This window comes from Rhineura floridana, chromosome 12 (assembly GCF_030035675.1).
Source record: "Rhineura floridana isolate rRhiFlo1 chromosome 12, rRhiFlo1.hap2, whole genome shotgun sequence".
In the NCBI taxonomy this organism is placed as follows: Eukaryota; Metazoa; Chordata; class Lepidosauria; order Squamata; family Rhineuridae; genus Rhineura; species Rhineura floridana.
In genome coordinates this window covers 12,404,415-12,424,923 of record NC_084491.1, presented here as the reverse complement: position 1 = coordinate 12,424,923, position 20,509 = coordinate 12,404,415, and the positions used below count along the sequence as shown (strand labels likewise).

At 43.5% G+C, this 20,509-nt stretch overlaps 1 protein-coding gene across 4 annotated transcripts in view; it reads left to right on the top strand.

Moving 5' to 3' along the window:
* Window positions 1-20,509, top strand: part of LOC133368664 (outer mitochondrial transmembrane helix translocase-like) — a 49,045-nt gene that overhangs the window by 18,701 nt on the left and 9,835 nt on the right. For 2 of the 4 annotated variants that reach the window (XM_061593154.1, XM_061593152.1), the window contains exons 1-7: window positions 3,001-3,216; window positions 5,634-5,848; window positions 12,893-12,991; window positions 13,442-13,562; window positions 14,615-14,815; window positions 17,484-17,590; window positions 19,157-19,246. In XM_061593154.1, the coding sequence (XP_061449138.1) occupies window positions 5,675-5,848; window positions 12,893-12,991; window positions 13,442-13,562; window positions 14,615-14,815; window positions 17,484-17,590; window positions 19,157-19,246 (792 nt within the window). In that variant the 5' untranslated portion in view covers window positions 3,001-3,216; window positions 5,634-5,674. Of the gene's footprint in view, window positions 1-3,000; window positions 3,217-5,633; window positions 5,849-12,892; window positions 12,992-13,441; window positions 13,563-14,614; window positions 14,816-17,483; window positions 17,591-19,156; window positions 19,247-20,509 lie in introns of those variants that run through there. The other 2 variants (XM_061593153.1, XM_061593155.1) reach the window with 2 other exon arrangements.

Genomic DNA, 20,509 nt, shown 5'->3' with positions numbered 1-20,509 from the left:
TAGTTTACTAGAACTAGAATCCCTTTCCTATCTATTGTGTATTTCCTTCAATGAAGCAAGCTGTTCCTTATTTTACTAAGTCTGAATCCTCAGTTATTGCTGCAGCGTAAAAGTCTGCTACTTCACAGGGAAAGTCTCTCTCTCTCTCTCTCACTCACTCTCTCTCTCTCTCTCTCTCTCTCTCACACACACACACACACACAGACACACACATCAGCGCTGGGTCTGCTCTTGATCCCAAACCTAACTCTGCTAACAAGTTTCTAGTCTTTTTTCAGCATTGAGTTGCCTCCACTCAAGACTCTGGAAGTTAAACCTCTCAGTGTGCGTGCAAAGCCCCCCGCAGCAGAGTAGGAAGCCTCTTTTGTCTGTCAAGAGCCATTGACCACCAGCAGCCAAATCAACCTGAGGCCCCAGCTGGCTTTGTCTGTGGGTCAGTGGCCTGAGGAGATGCCTTGGGTCAGCTGCCAGCCTGCCCAATGTGCACTTTCAAAATTATCCTCAAGCAGAGACTGCCCAGTGCTGAACACCCTCCCGCCTGAGAAGAGCCTGTGGAGCAGGTGATATTGGGGGACCTGCAGGCCAGAGCCCATCCCCCCTTTTAAATCAAGGGAAGATGGCCGTAACTCAGTGGTAGAGAACATGGACAGTCGCTGCCAGTCGCTGTAGACAGTGCTGATGCTGAACCAGATGGACCAATGGCCTAACTCAGTATAAAGCAGCTCCCTGTTTAAATCACCCTTTCAGAACCATAAGGACTAGAATCTTACTTTATTTTTAGGGAAACTGTTGTGCATGCAGAAGGGCCCAGGTTCAGTCCTCAGCGGCATCTCCAGGTAGGGCTGAGAGACACCCCTGCCTGAAGCCCTGAGAGGCGCTGCCAGTGCAGACAGCACTGGGCTAGAGAGCACCCATGGGTCTGCATCCAACATTCCTGGGTAAATGAAGCGGATCCTCGCATCTGGTCCAATCCTGCCTCAGGCCAGGGCTCAGAGTCTTAGTTTGCCTTGGCCACCCTGCTTCATCCGCCCGTGCTGGGAGCTGCACAGCAGGAGTTGGGCCCATCTGTTCTCCTGGTACCTTTCAGTAGTTTTCAGGTTCCCTTAAGGACATAAGAACATCTAGTTCCTCACCCCAACTGTAATAGGAAGCCTGCAAGCAGGACCCTTCTGGGAGGAAGGGCGGGATATCAGTTTAATAGATAAATAAAATAAATAAGCGCAACTGGCCTTCAGAGGCATATTGCCTCCAAATGTTAATGCAGCTTCAAATAGCATTTGCCTTTTTTGCAGCCACATCACACTGTTGGCTCATATTCAGTTTGTGATCAACAACAATCCCAAGATCCTTCTTGCATGTAGTATTGCTGAGCCAAGTATCCCCCATCTTAATAACTGCATTTGGTTTCTTTTTCCTAGGTGTAGAACTTTACACTTATCCCTGTTAAATTTCATTCTGCTGTTTTTAGCCCAATGCTCCAGCCTATTAAGATCCCTTTGAATTTTGTTTCTGTCTTCCAGGGAATTAGGTATTCCTCCCAATTTTGCATCATCTACAAGTTTGATAAGCATTCCCTGCCCCTCCTCATCCAAGTCATTAATAAAAATGTTGAAGAGCACTGGGTCCAAGACCAAGCCCTATAGTAGCCCGCTAGTTACCCCCCCAGGTTGAGAAGAAACCATTGATTAGCACTCTGAATATGATTGTGTAGCCAACTGTGGATCCACCCAATAGCTGTTTCATCCAGTCCACATTCAGCTAGCTTGCTAATCAGAATATCATGTGGCATTTTGTCAAAAGCTTTGCTAAAGTTGAAATATATTGTGTCCACAGCATTCCCACAGTCTATCAGGGAGGTTTGTTGTTGTTGTTATGTGCCTTCAAGTCGATTATAACTTATAGCGACCCTATGAATCAGTGACCTCCAAGTGCATCTGTCATGAACCACCCTGTTCACATCTTGTAAGTTCAGGTGTGTGGCTTCCTGTATGGAATCAATCCATCTCTTGTTTGGCCTTCCTCTTTTTCTATTCCCTTCTGTTTTTTGCAGCATTATTGTCTTTTCTAGTGAATCATGTCTTCTCATGATGTGTCCAAAGTATGATAACCTCAGTTTCATCATTTTAGCTTCTAGTGATAGTTCTGGTTTAATTTGTTCTGACACCCAATTATTTGTCTGTTTTGCCTAGAATGCCCTCCCTTGTCCTTAACATGGCTGCAACCATATCTACTCAGAAGTAAGTCCTATTGAGTTCTATGGGGCTTAGTTCTTTAATAAGCATGCTTACAGTTGCTGCCTTCAGGGGCATCTATCTGTGCTCCCATCTAACGTCTCTGCAACACTAAGCTCCTTTCTTCCAATAATGGCCTGGCCTGAGGGCACGTAAACCCTTCTTGCCAGAAGCAAGTAAGCTAGATTAAATGTTCCCTAAAGGCATTGAACTGTGACCTGGCAGACCAGGGTTTGAATCCCCACACAGCCATGAAGCTCCCTGGGTGACCTTGGGCCAGTCACTGCCTCTCAGACTCAGAGGAAGGCAATAGTAAACCACCTCTGAATACGGCTTACCATGAAAACCCTATCTGGGATCAACTTGAAGGCAGTCCATTTCCATTTTGCATCACCCTAGCTTGTGAGAAAGAATGACCTTGTCACTTCAGATGGACCTAGGAACACCCTATTTTAGGTAAGATTTCTATTTTAATCTCCAGAGAATTTTTTTTGAATGGTATGCTCCAAGCAACTGTGGTTGATACAATGCATCATGTTTAATGATATCACTAGGGCCCGCCCTGTGATGTAACTAGGGCCCGCCCCCATTTTCTCAGGTTTTTGGACGGTGCCGACCTGGCAACCCTATATGCAGAAGAAGGTGAGGCTGAGGTAGGAAAGATTTTGCCGCGGCTCTTGTTTCTATGCGGGGAGTTTTGCTGATTGGAGAAGCGGACAGCGAAGGGCTGAGTCTTGCAGCGTTTCCTCTCTTTTTGTTTGTGCAAAAGGCCGATTCAGCCCCTTCCCTCCTCCCGGGGCGCGGCGCGTTCAGCACCACGATCAGCACCATTCCGGAGCCGGCTGGCTTTTATTTCCTCTTTTCCCACAGTATGGGAAGGTGAACTGGGAGCCTCCGCTGGCGCCGGCCAGTCCCCACGGTGAATGGCCCTGATCCGTGGCACTAAACTCAGAAGGGGCGAGAAGCTTTCCACTCCCCCGATCAGGTGACTCTTTGCATTCGGTTCCCACAGCAGAGGACGCGGGAGAATCTCCTTGCGCCATCCGGGGGCGGAAATCAGTTGGCTCTCGGTGGGGTCAACTCAAGCATGGGCTGGGGACGTTAGCGTCATCGACGTCCTAGATGCAGGAACAGATTCCAGGTCGGGGCGGGTAAAGGATGAGAGCAGGCCGTCGCGTCTGAATTCCACCCAGCGTTCATCAAGCACTTAGACGGGAGAGCCTGATTAGCTAGGGCAACGGTAGCTGGGAAGGGCGTAGGAAGCTGCTTTATGCTTACTGGTCTATGTACTCCAGCAATTGGCTACACACTGAGTGGCAGCAGCTCTCCAGGGTTTCACACAGGGACCATTACAAGCCCTGCCCGGAGATGCCAGTAGTGAGCAGGAGACCTTCTGCATGCAAAGCACGTGTTCTGCATAGGAAGGGCTGTTGCTCAGTGGTGGAGCATCCGTTTTGGATGCAGAAGGCCCCAGGTTCAATTCCCAGCATCTCCAGGCAGGGCTAGGGATGTTCTGTCTGAAACTCTAGATAGCTGCTGCCAGTCAGTGTAGACAATACTGAGCCAGATAGACCAGTGGTGTGACTCAATATAAGGCAGCTTCTACTGTTCCTCTGTTGCCGTTTACCAATTGGTCCGTTTAGCTCAGTATTACTACAGTGACCAGCAGCAGCTCCCCAGGGTTTCAGGCAGGGCTCTTCCAGCCCTACCTGTAGATGCCAGGAATTAAATCTGGGATCTTCTGCATTTCTGTATTTACCACTGAGCTCTGGCTGCAACTTCCATCATCCCTGACCCATTGGCCATGGTGGCTTGGGCGGATGGGAGTTGTCATCCCACAAATGGAGAGGGCAGCACATTGGGTTGGCTACCCATGGGCTACTAAGACTCAGGAGTGGGAAGTCAACAGCAATTAGCATCTCTATAGCACTTTCCCAATGTTAAAAGCTGTCCTTCTGTCTGAGTTGGTTGAACTCCTTAAAACAACCTTGTATGGTAAATGGGTACTCTCATCCCCACACTGCAGACTGAAAGCTCAAGCTAACCGCCTGGATTGCCTAAAGCAGGGGTGCCTAAACTTTGGCCTTCCAGATGTTGGACTCCAACTCCCATCAGCCCCAGTCACTTCATTTCATTTATTTATTTATTTATTCAATTCATCGCCCTCCCAGAAGGAGCCCAAGGCGGCAGACAAGAACACTAAAAGCTCTGTAAAACTATCTTAAAAACAAAGGCTTTAAAACATATCAAAACAAAACATCTTAAAAACAGTCATCACGGCCCATGGTCAGGGACAGATGATGGAGTGGGTGGGTACTAGCCACGATGGCTGTGTTCCACCTCCACTGTTAGAGGCAGCATCCCTGTGAATACCAGGGGGTGGGAATCGCATTTTGGGAGAGTGCTGTTGCGCTCAGGTTCTGCTGGCAGGCTTCCCATGGGCATCTGGGCGGCCACTGGACTAGTTGGGCCAAGCTCTTATAAGAACGCAAGTCCTGCAATATCTGGAGGGCCACAAATCCCCCTTCCCTGATGTAGGGAAATCCACAGATCAATAAGCCCCATAGTTCTTAAGGGTTAAGAGCAGCTGTGGGGAACCCAGTTTGACTTGGGTCTGTGTCACTGGCAGAGGAATGTTAACCATTTTCTCCAACCTAAATTGCCTCCCGCTCTCAAAGCTGCTATCTGTATAAGAGAGGTGGGCATATAAACATTGCAGTGAAAATAACAGTGTGGGCAGGATCTGCTAAACAGAGTGGGTCTCACTTCATGCAGTTGCAGTGTAAATTCCATAAATATTCCAAACAGTACAATTGTGCATGCTAACTTTGAAGTAAGGCATTTTGTGTTATCAAAGCAGCAGGATAGGTTCCAGTTTGATAAGAAAATAAATATTGCATACATTTCAATTCCCCACACTCCTAAATTTCCATTGTTCCAAGGGAAAAAAGCAGGGACTTCCTCATGGCTTCAACATTTCAGGGGGAAAAAATCCCTTGAATAGTTCTTCCTGGTGCTATATGGAGGTGCAAGGGATTTAACCTGGGACCTTTGGTATGTATTAAAGTATGGCTATGTAGTGGAGTATTATAACTGAGTTTCAGTCTTTCCCCATATTGCAGGTGTGGGGTTGAGGCTGTGTGAGAATTGCTTCCTATGAAGGCCAGAAAGTTCATGGCAGAGATGGGATTGTAATGTGAGGACTTCTTGATTCATACAGCTCCTTACTCACTACACTGCACCAGCTCTATGTCTCATTGGTTGAAATGTGACTTCATTACTTGGCTTTGTGATCTTGCAAACAATGCAAAATGCTGCTACAATGGCGGAAGTATGTTCTCTCTAATCCGTTTATATCCCAACATCTCTCTCTCTCCCTCCTCCCATTTTAAAAAAATGCAGTTCCGCTTCAAGTCTAGCTATCTGAAACATACAAGTAAGTGATGCTGCTAGGGGAACTCTCCAAGGACCTGCTGACTCGGCCACTGACCCGGAATGAAGTGCTTGCTGTCCTCCTCCGCCTGACTGTCTTTGGGGCTGCCACCTACTTCAGCATCAAGTGGGTTTCAGATGCCTTGGACCCTGCCCGGAAGCAAAGAATACAGCTAAAGAAGAAGGTAGATACACAGATTGTACCACAAAGTGCACTCTGTGTGTGCACACATGCGCATGTGTAATCAACAGCCTTTACTGGCCACCTTTTGGACTATAATTTTGGAATCCCAGGAGGGCCATGCATGTTGATCAGTGATGACTACCTCATATGTCCTTCTGTTGGAGCACATCGGCATTGTAACAACCTGGGGGATCATAGGAATTCTTTAGCAGAACTTTGCAGCATGCAAGGATGCGGTGGTCTGTCTTTCTCTTTTGTCTTATTTCTATGACTTTTCTTGCCTTTCTCACTTTAATTATATATTCAATAGGTGGTAGTGTTGTTGTTGTTATGAGCCTTCAAGTCGATTACGACTTATGGCGACCCTGTGAATCAGTGGCCTCCAACAGCATCTGTTATAAACCATCCTGTTCAGATCTTGTAAGTTCAGGTCTGTGGCTTCCTTTATGGAATCAATCCATCTCTTGTTTGGCCTTCCTCTTTTTCTACTCCCTTCTGTTTTTCCCAGCATTATGGTCTTTTCTAGTGAATCATGTCTTCTCATGATGTGTCCAAAGTATGATAACCTCAGGTTCATCATTTTAGCTTCTAGTGACAGTTCTGGTTTAATTTGTTCTAACGTCCAATCATTTGTCTTTTTCGCAGTTCATGGTATGCACAAAGCTCTCCTCCAGCACCACATTTCAAATGAGTTGATTTTTCTCTTATCCGCCTTTTTCACTGTCCAACTTTCACATCCATACATAGAGATCGGGAATACCATGACCTGAATGATCCTGACTTTGGTGTTCAGGGATACATCATTGCATTTGAGGACCTTTTCTAGTTCTCTCATAGCTGCCCTCCCCAGTCCTAGCCTTCTTCTGATTTGTTGACTATTGTCACCATTTTGATTAATGACTGTGCTGAGGTAAATCCTTGACAAGTTCAATGTCCTCATTGTCAACTGTAAAGTTACATAAATCTTCTGTTGTCATTACTTTAATCTTTTTGACGTTCAGCTGTAGTCCTGCTTTTGTGCTAAGAGTATGGTATCGTCTGCATATCTTAAATTATTGATGTTTCTGCCTCCAGTTTTCACACCTCCTTCATCTTGGTCCAATCCCACTTTCCGTATGATATGTTCTGTGTACAGATTAAACAAATACAGTAGGGCCCTGCTTTGCAGTGCTTCGCTTTACGGTGCTTCACTAATGCGGCGGTCTCAGTTAGATGCAATTAGACTAAAGCCCCACTCATATGGCGCTTGTTCTGCTTTTACAATGGTTTTCGGGCTTCGCACCCCATTCTATTCAATGAGTTCCACTTTTCAGTGGTTTTTGCTTTTCAGCGGGGGTCTGGAATGTAACCTGCCGTATGAATGGGGCCCTACTGTAGGGTGATAAAATACACCCCTGTCTCACACCCTTTCCGATGGGGAACCAATCTGTTTCTCCATATTTTGTCCTTGCAGTAGCCTCTTGTCTTGGAACTGATATATATTGAACGCTCCCAGTATGTGGGCCATTGTTTAGTTTTCCATATTTCTTGACAGATTTTTGTCAAAATTTGGACAGATTCAGTCTCAGTAGCTTGTAGCAACTCTATTGGTATGCCATCTGTTCCTGATTATTTGTTTCTTCCAAGAATTTTAAGAGCAGCTTTCACCTCACATTCTAAAATTTCTGGTTCTTCATCATATGGTTTCTCCGTGAATGAATTTGTCATCCTTGCATCTCTTTTATAGAGTTCTTCAGTGTATTGCTTCGATCTTCCTTTTATTTCATCTCGGTCAGTCAGTCTGTTCCCCCTGTTGATTATTCAACATCCCTACTCGTGGTTTAAATTTCCCTTTCATTTCTCTAATCTTTTGGAATAGGGCTCTTGTTCTTCCCATTTTGTTGTCCTTTTCTATTTCTATACAATAACTATTGTAATAGTTTTCTTTGTCCCTACGTACTAGTCGTATAGTTGCATTTAGGGTTCTGACCGTGTTTCTATCTCCTTTTGGTTTTGCTTTCCTTCTCTCTTTAACCATTTTAAGAGTTTCTTCAGTAATCCATTGAGGTCTTTCTCTCTTTTTAACTAGAGGTATTGTCTTTTTGCATTCTTTCCTGATAATGTCTCTCACCTCAGTCCATAGTTCTTCTGGTTCTCTGTCAAGTAAGTTTAAAGCCTCAAATCTGTTCCTTATTTGATCTTTATATTCTTCTGGGATGTTATTTAAATTGTATTTTGGTGTTATGATTGCTTTGTTGTTCTTCTTTAGCTTTACTCTGATTTTCACTATGATCAGTTCATGATCTGTACCGCAGTCTGCTCCCGGTCTTGTTTTTGCAGAAAGTATGGAACTTCTCAATCTTCTGTTTCCAGTTATATAATCAATTTGACTCCTATATTGACCATCTGGTGATGTCCATGTGTACAGTTGTCTTTCTCGTTGTTCAAAAAATGTGTTTGCAAGAAACACATCATTGGCTTCACAGAATTCAATAAGTCTTTCTTCTGCTTCATTTCTGTCTCCTAAGCCCCATTTCCCCACAATTCCTAGTTCTTCTCTGTTCCCTACTTTTGCATTCCAGTCCCCCAAGATTATCATCATATCTAGTTTTAGTGTGTGATCAATTTCCTCCTGTACTTCTGCGTAAAATCTCTCCAATTCTTCTGCTGCTGCTTTTGACGTTGGAGCGTAGACTTGGATGATGGTTATGGTAATAGGTTTCCCGTTTAATCTCATTGATATCACTCACTCAGACCTTGCGTTGTAGCTCCTAATTGCTTTTGCTACATCACTTCTCACTATTAAAGCAACCCCGTTTTTTCTTGATTTCTCATGTCCTGCACAAAATATTTTGTAGTTGCCTGATTGAAAATGTCCCATTCCTGTCCATTTTAATTCACTCACACCAAGTATTGTAATGTTGATACACTCCATTTCTTGGTTGACAATTTCTAACTTTCCCTGGTTCATGCTTCTCACATTCCATGTTCCTATTGTGTACGTCGTACAACTCCGGACTCTCCTTTTCAATCTGTGCGCATCAGCCTCTGGGCTTCCTTTCAGTTTTGACCCAGCTGCGTCATTAGTCACAGCGCTACTCATACTTGTCCTTTGTTCTTCCCCAGTAGCTCATCTTCCAGCACTATCTCGTGTTGCATTTTGGATACTCTGTTCATAGGGTTTTCGTGGTAAGAGGTATTCAGAGGTGGTTTACCATTGCCTTCCTCTGGATGCATCTTAGTCTGGTGTCTCAGCTTTGACCATTCCGCCATGGGTGCCCCTGGCGTCTAGCCTCTTGATGTAGACTGACGGCATTGCTCTCAGCTTCTTAAACTCTCTTAAACCCTCTCACCACATTAAGGTGTGCATCCTAAAGGGGGATTGGTGGTAGTACCAGTAGTGAAAACCACCAATGGACCGGGGTCCCAGTCTTTTGGGGCCCAAGGTCACATTTAGAAGTCCCAAGAACTGTTGCAGGCAGCAAAAAATACCCATTTCACAGTAACCCCCCCTTCCAAAAGGCAAAAAAACCCCACACCCAAAACAAATAAAACACAGCCCAAACAAGGAACCCACACTGCAAAAAAATGGGCAGTACTGCCAATCAAACAATCAACCCCCAACATATTTTATTTGTTCTGCTTTTTTGTTTTTAACTGAGATTTTGTTTTTGTTTTTTTAATAATTTTTATTCAAATTTTTCAAAAGACAAACAAAACAAAGTCAAAAAAACATAACAATACATCAACAAAAAATGAAAATAAAATAGTTGACTTCCGATTTGTCGCAGATCAGCTATAAGTATATAATATACATCAAACCTGTCCCTTAATGTATACATACAGAGTCCCTTTTCTCCGTAGGCTGTCTTAATTAATCGTCAAATCCCAGTATCATCATTTTATTTTGATCTTTCAACAAAAAGTCTAAGAGAGGCTTCCATTCCTTAAGAAATGTATCTGTCGATTTTTCTCTAAGTAAACATGTCAATTTGTCCATTTCTACTAAATCCATTAATTTCAATAGCCATTCTTCCATTGTTGGTATTGATTCCATTTTCCACTTTTGTGCATATAATAATCTTGCTGCCGTAATCATATATAATATTATTCTTCCATATTTCTTTTCTATTTGTTTATCCATAAAACCCAATAAAAAAAATTCTGGTTTTGACTGAATATTTATCTTTAGAATTTTTTGCATCTTCCTACCTATCTGTGCCCAAAATGATTTTGCCTTTTAACTGAGATTTTGTACATCGCAAAGATGTATGTTTATATGAGTTTGCGGTATGGAAATATAAAATGAATATCATTAAATAAATAAATATTTGATTACAAAAACTGGGAGGGGCAGAGGGCTTTGGAAGGTACTACATTATTTATTTATTATTATTTTATTTTATTCAATTTCTATACCGCCCACAGCCAACGGCTCTCTGGGCGGTGTACAACATAAATATAAAAATACAGTAATATAATAAAATCACATAGTAAATACAAACATACCACAAAAATTCCCCAGAGCTAAAAACATATTACACAATTTAAATTTAGAATACCAGAATGTGCTAAATATGCTAAAATATGCTAAAATATGTTAAAATGCCTGGGAAAAGAGGAAGGTTTTAACCTGGCGCCGAAAGGATAACAAAGTTGGCACCAGGCACACCTCGTCGGGGAGACTATTCCATAGTTCGGGGGCCACCACTGAGAAGGCCCTAGTTCTTGTTGTCATCCTCCAGGCCTCTTTATGAGTCGGTACCCGGAGGAGGGCCTTCGATGTTGTACGTAGTGTACGGGTAGGTTCATATCGGGAGAGGCGTTCCACCAGGTATTGCGGACCCGCGCCGTGTAAGGCTTTATAGGTCAAAACCAACACTTTGAATCTTGCCCAGAAACGTATAGGCAACCAGTGCAAACGGGCCAGAACAGGTGTTATATGTTCTGATCGTTTGGTCCTTGTCAACAGTCGAGCCGCTGCGTTTTGCACTAGTTGCAGTTTCCGAACCGTCTTCAAAGGCAGCCCCACGTAAAGCGCATTGCAGTAGTCCAATCTTGAGGTTACCAGAGCATGGATAACTGAGGCGAGGTCGTCACTGCCCAGATAGGGACGTAGCTGGGCTACCAACCGAAGTTGGTAGAATGCACTTCGTGTCACCGAGGCTACCTGGGCCTCAAGTGACAACGAAGGATCTAAAAGAACTCCCAGACTACAAACCTGCTCCTTCAGGGGGACTGTAACCCCATCCAGAACAGGTTCAGTATCCACCATCTGATCAGAGAAGCCACTCACTAACAGCATCTCAGTCTTGTCAGGATTGAGTCTCAGTTTATTAGCTCTCATCCAGTCCATTATCGCGGCCAGGCAACGGTTTAGTACATTGACAGCCTCACCTGAAGAAGATGAAAAGGAGAAGTAGAGCTGCTTGTCATCCGCATACTGATGACTACGCACTCCAAAACTCCTGATGACCGCCCCCAGCGGCTTCATGTAGATGTGAAAAAGCATGGGGGACAGAACTGACCCCTGCGGGACCCCATACTGGAGAACCCATGGAATCGAGCAATGCTTCCCAAGCACTACCTTCTGGAGCCGACCCACCAAGTAGGAGCGAAGCCACTGCCAAGCAGTACCTCCAACTCCCAACTCCATAAGTCTCTCCAGAAGGATACCATGGTCGATGGTATCAAAAGCCGCTGAGAGATCAAGGAGAATCAACAGAGTTACACTCCCTCCGTCCCTCTCCCGACATAGGTCATCATACAGGGTGACCAAGGCTGTCTCTGTACCAAAACCGGGCCTGAAACCGGATTGAAATGGATCTAGATAATCGGTTTCATCCAAGAGTGTCTGGAGCTGGCTAGCAACCACCCGCTCTAAGACCTTGCCCAGGAATGGAACATTCACTACCAGCCTATAGTTATTCAAGTTGTCCGGGTCCAAGGAAGACTTCTTCAGAAGTGGTCTCACCGCCGCCTCTGTCAGGCAGCTGGGGACCACTCCCTCTCGTAAAGAGGCATTTATCACTTCCCTGGCCCAGCCGGCTGTTCCATTCCTGCTAGCTTTTACCAGCCAAGAGGGGCAAGGATCCAGTACAGAAGTGGTCGCACGCACCAGTCCAAGCACCTTGTCAACTTCCTCAAGCTGCACCAACTGAAACTCATCCAATAAATGAGGACAGGACTGTGCTCTGGATGCCTCATTAGGTTCATCTGCTACAATATTGGAGTCCAAGTCCCGGCGGATGCATAAAATCTTGTCCTGGAAGTGCATAGCAAACTCATTACAGCGGATTTCTGATGGCTCTATAGTGTCCCGAGGACCAGGATGTAATAGCCCTCGGACAACTTTAAAAAGCTCTGCCGGACGGCAGAGGGATGACTTGATAGTAGCAGCAAAATAATGCTTCTTAGCTGCTCTCACCGCTTCTGAGTACCGCTTAGTAAAGGCACTTACCAGTGCATGATTGAGAATCTCAGAACTAGACTATCCTAAGTACTATGTGAAGCGTGACACAGGAAGATTGGGGCAGATGGTTTCCCTTCTTACTTTGTATTTGTACAACAAAACAAAAATAGGCTATTTTGGGGGGGCGGGGAGGGCATTTCTTCCAACCTCTGGGTTTTCCAGAGCATGCAAAAACTTTCCTCTTGTTTTTGAATGGCCCTATTTGGGCTCAGTTTCTGTAGCACTCACCAACTGGTTTTGGTATTAAAGGGAGCAGTGTTTATGACCTCTCCCTAAAGCAGGGATGGGGAACCTATGGCCCTTAAGATCTTACTGGATTCCATCTCCCATCAGCTGGCATGGCCAATGGTCAGGGATGATGGGAGTTGTCCAACAACATCTGGAGGGCCACAAGTTTCCCATCTGAGACCTGAAGGATGATTACAATATTCTGGGCTAGCCTATAGTGATCTGAGTGTATTAAGCTGCTGTTCCAGAGAACTAAGTGCAAGTCAGCAAATGTAGCCAGTCTCAGCAAGAGGGGTGTCCTATGTTAAAGCTCAAGTCCAAGTCCAGGGCACTGCTGGAACTCTGGTCCTCTTTTGCTGTTGGCAGGTGGAACGCTTGATGAAGCAGATCGGAGCGGAAGGAGTGAGGCTGACTGAGCACGAGATGATCATTGCAGCTCACTTGGTGGCTCCAAAGGATATCAAGGTTAGGTGGGGAGGCCACTTGCTCCTCTAGAGTTTTGATTGAGATAAAGCCAAGGCGCCTCTTCTCTGGTGAAGCAAAAGAAGACAGCATAAGTAAGGTTGCCATAATCTGGATTCCAAAAAGAGATTGTGTGAGTTCATGCTAGAATTTGAAATTTAAATGTGGAAATGTATTATTTTGTAGCACATCAATGTAGATAATGGACAACAACAAAGGTTTCTACCCCCAAGGAACTTATAGTCTAAATGTTGAGAGTGGAGGAAAGAACAGATAGAAAGAAGAAACAGGAGAGCCAAGGATAACAGGAGAAGAAAAAGTTCAAATGCATTTTCATTCAAATGTTAAAATTTGGAATCTGGAATGCCAGTGTTTTGAATCCAGTTTTTCTTGTCAGATAGTGCAGAGTCCCTTTGCTATCTCCAAAGTCCTCACAGCTTGTCCCATCCACAGGTAACTTGGCAGGACATTGCAGGCCTGGATGAGATGGTCAGTGAAATGCAGGATACGGTGATCTTGCCATTCCAGCAGAGGCATTTGTTTCGACACTCCAAGCTCTGCCAGCCCCCAAAAGGTATCCTTTACTTTGGAACAAGGGTGTAGTACTCAAATGACTCAATGTCTTTTTCCCTCTCACACTTAAGGAAAGTGCTTTCTTTCATTTTAAGATCTCCATTCTTTAGCCAAAGCTTAGATCCCAAGGGAGTAATGATGGCTGGACAGTCAGTTCTTTGCCTGAAGACCATTGAGAAAATGGCTGAATATTTATTCAGAATGATATCCCAGGCAGTTGGGCAGGAGCGGCAGCAAAGGCAACTCAGGAAGTGGAAATAGCCGTTGTGCTCTTTCTTCCACTTGGACTTTGTAATGGAATGTGTGTGTGTGTGTGTCCGTCCATATGCAATTGGAAAGTGCCCCATGATATATCATTAAACGAGGGGTTGAAATTTATTCAATAGGTGCCAATTAAAAATTAACACTTTAGATCAGGGGTTCCCAAACTTTCTCCCTCCCAGACTGCTGGAAAATTACTGAGGTCTTGGTGGACCATTTAATGATTTTTATGCCTATTGTTTAGCTGAGAAGATGAGAATTAACTCTCTTCTCCCCATCAGCAACCCACCCCAAATCATCCCCTCTGGCTTCAGTTAGGCTTGGATAAAAGCATTCTGTTGGCTCCAGTAAAAGGCCTTTACCAAGCATATTTGTTGTATGTGGAGGGGTCAATCATCCTGGAGAATGTAGCTGGGGAGTGAAAGTTTGCTCTTGCCTCCCTAGCTGTGCTCTGCAGGAAGATCATTTCCCCAATTAAGCCTGAAGAAAAAGCAAAAACTTGTTTTTCAAGCCTAATTGCTGGCAGGGAAGACAGTGAGCATGCCTGTGTTTGCCATGCATACATGTGTGCATTGTTGAAGTGCATGTGCACCTATGTGTGCATGACTGCACTGTGGGCAATGGCCACAACAGTGTCTCCAGTTTGCAAATGTGCCTAAAAAGTTGGTGACCCCTGAATTAGAAGAATGCTCCTTGTGGACTTTATACAGGCGATTAGAAGGAAAAACCGAGCTTCTTGTGGAAGAGGGGGTAGACTGTGAACCTTTACTTATGAGTTTCTCTTGTAAGCAGGTGTCTTACTTTATGGCCCTCCGGGTTGTGGCAAAACCCTTCTTGCAAAAGCGACTGCCCAGGCATCAGGATGCAGGTTCATAAACTTGCAAGCATCTACCCTGACAGACAAATGGTATGGAGAGTCACAGAAGCTCACAGCTGCGGTTTTCTCACTGGCAACCAAAATCCAACCCTGCATCATTTTCATAGATGAAATAGGTAATGTCTGTGCTCCCAGATTACCATGTTTGGATAGCTGTTGATGCTTTTTAGAAATGCTATAATTTTGTTAGTTTGATTTTTTGTAAATTGTATTGTTTTTATTTGTATTTGTGTTTTTTATTTGTGTGTAAGTCACCTTGGGGGCCTTTTTGACCAAAAGGTGGCCTAGAAATATAACATAACATGTTTGTCTGCTCTGACAACCTTTCCCCTTACACATGCGTCACTTTTAGATATTTTCTACTTTCAATTTCTCAACCAATTCCTCCTTCCCCTCCTTTCTTAAACATGTTAATAACATAAGGATAAGAATTGCCATGTGAGATCAGACAGGTTTACCTGTTCTGTTTCTTCTAACAGCTACCAGCCAGATGACTGTAAAAAAGCACAAGCACAGTGTGATGGAGTGGGCTCTAGTTCATGAAAGCTTATGCCATCTTACATTTGCATTGGCTGCCAATTAACTCCCGGGCCAAGTTCAAGGTTCTGGTTCTGGTGTATAAAGCCCTATACAAGCTTAGGACCAGGATACCTAAAAGACTACCTCACTCCTTAAATACCTAATTGATCACTACACTCTGCAGGAGACGGCCTCCTGCAAATATCATCTTATCAGGTGGTCTGTTCTGAGCAATACAGGAAATCAGGACTTTAGCATTGTGGCACCTTCTCTTTCGAATTCCTTCCCTTTTAAGTATTTGATAGGCACCATCCCTGTTGTCTTTTTGGCACCTATTGAAGATCTTTCTCTTTCAACAGCCTTAAGTGGAGATCTTTCCCAGTCTGTGTCTGTGTCAGAATTGTTTCTAGATGTTTTATCACTGGTATATTTGCCACCCTGGGCTCCTTTGGGAGGAAGGGCGGGATATACATTGAATAATAAATAAATAAATATGTTAAAGTGCTGCAAGGTTGTTGTTTTTGTTATAACAGACTAAGGCTGCAATCCTATACCCACTTTTCCTGAGAGTGAGCCCCACTGTAGGACTTACTTTTATTTTTGAGTAGACATATTTGAGTAAGATTGTACTGTACAATCCCAGAAAGAGGAAAGGCCAGTGGTGGTCTGTGATTTTTCCAGCATGAAAATTTCTGCTCAATAAAGGTACCCAATGTAGTTAAAACCAAACTTTACAGCTGCTCAAAAGTGTAATTGGATGGTGATCTCAGATCTTATCAAGCTGCAGGCAATCCTATCAATGGTTGCAAGTATCCTGCTTGTACAGATGGGAAAGCTCATGGTGTGGGAAGGGAAGACACAGGCTAAGCACAAGTTTAAAGCTGAGGCTAAAACCTGCATCTCCTGTATTGGAAATATTTGCAAGAAGCCCAGAGGTCCTGGAACCTTATTGGAAAACTACCAGAGTGTCCATCAAATCCTAGGAATGAATATGGAATTGTGACAATAAAGATGGACTGCAGTTGAGTCATGAGTGAACAAATGTTGCTTACTTCTCTATACCCACATCCATTCTTGATCACTTAGATGCACATCTCTTAAGCATTGCAGTCTTTGCCACTTTCATTATGGCAAAGTATGTTGGTTGCTAGGTATAGAAATAGATTTGAGAGGAGGGTGAGGACTGGTGCAATTGTTGCTGAAGTCATAAAGGTACTCAACACTCCCTAAAGCAGGACAAAGCAGTGGTCTTCCTCTATGCAGTTCCTAAAAGAGATTTGGGGGTTTCAGTTAAAAGGTGGCATAAGAACATAAAAAAGACCTGCTGGATCAGGCAAAAGGTGTTAGAAGTGTGACAAGAGCAACTCTCATTCAGTTCTCTTTGCACAGGAAGAGAGACAGAGCGAAAGTCCTCCTAGGTGGCTAGACTGCCAATGCCCTGTAGTCATCTTTTCTGTCTTCCTTCCATGTAAACTGATAAATCTTAGGGAGCTGTTCTCACCTCTGACTCACCTTCCGATTTCCTCTCTCTGTTTTCCATGTTCTCTTGGTCTCCTCTCCTCCAGCATGAGGGGCAATGTCCAAGCAGCCTCCAGCTTAGTTAGCTAGTTAGAAATAGCATCCTTCCTATCCAGTATGTATTTCTATTAACAAAGCAGTCTTTTCTTATTTTGAAACCAAGTCTCAGTGATTCAGAGTAAGGTAAAGGCTTGCTTTCTCTCAAGTAAATCACACCCACGCTGCACAGAGCTCTGAGCAAGCTACACTAAGCTAACCTCTGCTAATTTACTAAAGCTCTATTTTTATTTTATTAATTGATTGATTGATTGATTGATTGATATCCCGCCCTTCCTCCCAGTAGGAGCCCAGGGTGGTCCAAAGCTCTAACTGGTCTACCAGCTATTAGCACCAACATAGCAGAGATAGGACATAGCCATTGTAGCTAATAGCCATTGATAGTGGGTTCTCCCACCCTCTCACTATCACCAGCAGCCCCTTGAGTTCTGCCCATGCCATCAACCAAGTTCAGGTGAAGGTGGGGGACAGACCTGCAGACATATGGGACCTTCCAACAGAAATTACTGATAACCTTGAAAGAAGCAGAGTCCTGCTGCGTTTCAGCATTTCTTTTTTATAATAGAAGGAAAATAAAATGTTGCCAATATATGAGCTACGGAGCTGGGTGTCAAAACAGACACCAGCACAGGGAAAATGAGCAGAAGCCCACTGCTTGTGCTGAACTGTTCTTTTTATCCCTCCTGACAGATGCCTTCCTAAGGAACCGCTCCGAAGCTGACCATGAAGCCACTGCTATGATGAAAGCTGAGTTCATGAGCCTTTGGGATGGTCTAGAGATTGGGCCCAATTCCCAGGTACCACCACCTAGCAGGAAACACAGGCTCAGTTAACGCAAAGTAAGCCAGACCTGGGCATACAATGCACCTTCCCTCCTCATCCCTACAGTTTTCCATCATAAGTTATATATTTCCCTCTTCTAAGATGATGCTTGCTATACACATGGATAGTCTAAAAAAGTATGCTTATCCTTTAATTTTACAATAAAGGGTTGTATCCAACTAACTTTGACTCAGAGTAGACCCATTCAAATTAGGGATGGGGGAGTAATTGAATTCTGTTTGCATTTAAAGCTGAATTCACACTTTTCAAAACAAATATGGAAACTGAAACACAGCCATCCTTTAAAATTCGCACTCAAACAAATTTTGCAATGCAGTTCTCCAACAAAACTTAGTTTATAAAAATCCGTATATAAGGGGGAAATGTATATAAAATTCATATACGATGAGAGCCAGTGTGGTGTAGTAGTTGGCGTTTCGGACTGGGACCAGATAGCACTCTTCAGGTACTTGGAAGGTTGTCACCCAGAGGAGGGCCAAGATCTCTTCTCAATCTTCCCAGAGTGCAGGACACTGAATAATGAGCTGAAGTTACATGAAGCCAGATTTCAGCTGAACATCAGGAAAAACTTCCTGTTAGAACAGTGTGACAATGGAACCAATGACCTATGGAGGTGATGGGCTCTCCAACACTGGAGGCAGCTGGGGAGCCACCTGTCAGGTATGCTTTCATTTGGATTCCTGCATTGAGTTAGACTCAATGACCTTATAGGCCCCTTCAACTCTATAATTCTTAAAACGGGATGAAGGAGGAGGAATTCAAGATGCAGCTGGACAGCCACTTGTCAAGTATGCTTGAGGTTGGATTCCTGCATTGAGTAGTGGGTTGAACTCGATGGTCTTTTAGCCCCCTTCTAACTCTACCATTCTATGAGGCCAGGGTGCAAATCCCTGCTCAGCCATGAAGGGTGACCTTAGGCTAGTCACTGTCTCTCAGCCTAACACACCTCACAGGGTTGTTGTGAAGATAACATTGGAAGGGGGAGAACCATGTTTGTATACCACCTTGAGCTCCTTAGAGCAAAGGTGGGATATAAATGGAATAAATAATAATTAACAGTAATAGTGAAAATGCATTATGACAAATTGCTTGCAAAAAATTGTACATTAGTCAAAACTGCAGACAAAAATGTCTCTATTGGGAGAAATTCGCCCCTCTGGCCTCCTACTGGGAGGAAGGGCGGGATATAAATCTAATAAATAAAATAAAATAATAAATAAATAAATAAAATGCTGAAGAATCTTTGAGGATTTAAAAAAAATCATAAATTGCTGCAAAAACACGGGGGACTGAATTTAAGATTGGAAAAATGAAATACTGAGAGAACCGAAATTGCCAAATCCTTCCATCCCTAACTGAAATTTATGGATATAAAGTAGTCATGCAGTCATTAATTTTAAATGGGTCTACTCTGAGTGTGATTAGCATTGGATATAACATGTGTGTGTGTGTGGTTTTAACTGGTTAATTAAAACATTAAGATTAATCAGTTATCATGGTCCACTTTTGTTGCATTTCAGGTCATGGTGCTAGGAGCAACCAATAGGCCCCAAGATATTGATCCAGCCATCTTGAGGAGAATGCCCACTACCTTTCGGATTGGCCTACCTGTAAGGACACCTTCCCTCCCAATAAATCCAGCTCACACCTGCTCTATTACTGCACAGTGAGGTTTCCAGTTCAATATTGGATGGGTGGGGAATGCTGAAGGTGTCAGGGAAATCATTAATAAAATTTAAATGTTCTAACATTAAAAAATAAGGGTCTAATGCAGATGTAGGGAACCTTTGAACGTCCAGATGTTTATTTATTCATTTATTAAATTTATATCCCGCCCTTCCTCCCAGAAGGTGCTCAGGGTGGCAAACAAAACAATAAAAACACTCTCACACTAAAAATATTTGTAAATGTTTCTAACACTAAAATTCCCTTTTTAAAAACCTGAGGGAGACTTTTAGAGCCTTGGTAGCTTTTTAGACAATAGTGCAAAACGTTATAAGGGCAGGTCTTCAGAGATGGATAACTTAAAATTTGATTTATTGGATTTAAACCTGTACATTTTGATGATTGTGATGGGACTAGCCTAATACATTTTGCTACCTGAGCCAAAGGAGAAGATGCACACATACACCACATTATATGTACAAAGGCTGATGAGACTGGTAAGTGAATCTGGCTTCAACACTAGCAACCCGACAGCATGCTGTGTTACACCTAAGGGCAGCAAGCTAGCTCAGTGGAAGCACAACACACCACATAGCTTACACAGCTGTCTCCTCCAACAACTTGTCACTACTTCCCACTTCTTAGCATCTGCCACTTAAGGCAGTCACCTCATTCTGCTTACTGGTTACACCAGCCCTGTACATGTCTTTTTATGTTGTATCAGATGTAATAAGCTATGAGTGGCCTTGAGCAAATTACAGAAAGGAAGCTGGATAGAAATTGAGCATTGCTGTTAAGACATTAATTTGGAACTTCTTCTAACATCAGTAAAATAAAGTATTGGGTGAAATTCTATTGCCTTATCAAAATGAGCCAATGATCACAGTGATCTAAAATTTCTTCCTGGCCAACTTTTTGAAAGATGCAACTAAGGAAACAGGCAACTCAAGATGTGCCTAACTGCCCCGAGAATGTTATTGAAGGGCAGAGTAAAAGTCCTTTAAATAAATAAATCTGTTTGAGTGTAACATATGCAAATAGTCAGTACCTCCTAGGGATGGAAGCATCTGGCAGTTTCAGTTCTCCCAGTTTCTAATTTTTCCATTCTTACATTCATTTCTGCAGCAATTTGCATTTTTAAAAAACTCCTCATGAAAATTCTTCTGCATTTTAGTGTGATTTTCTCCTAACACATTTTTGTATGCAGT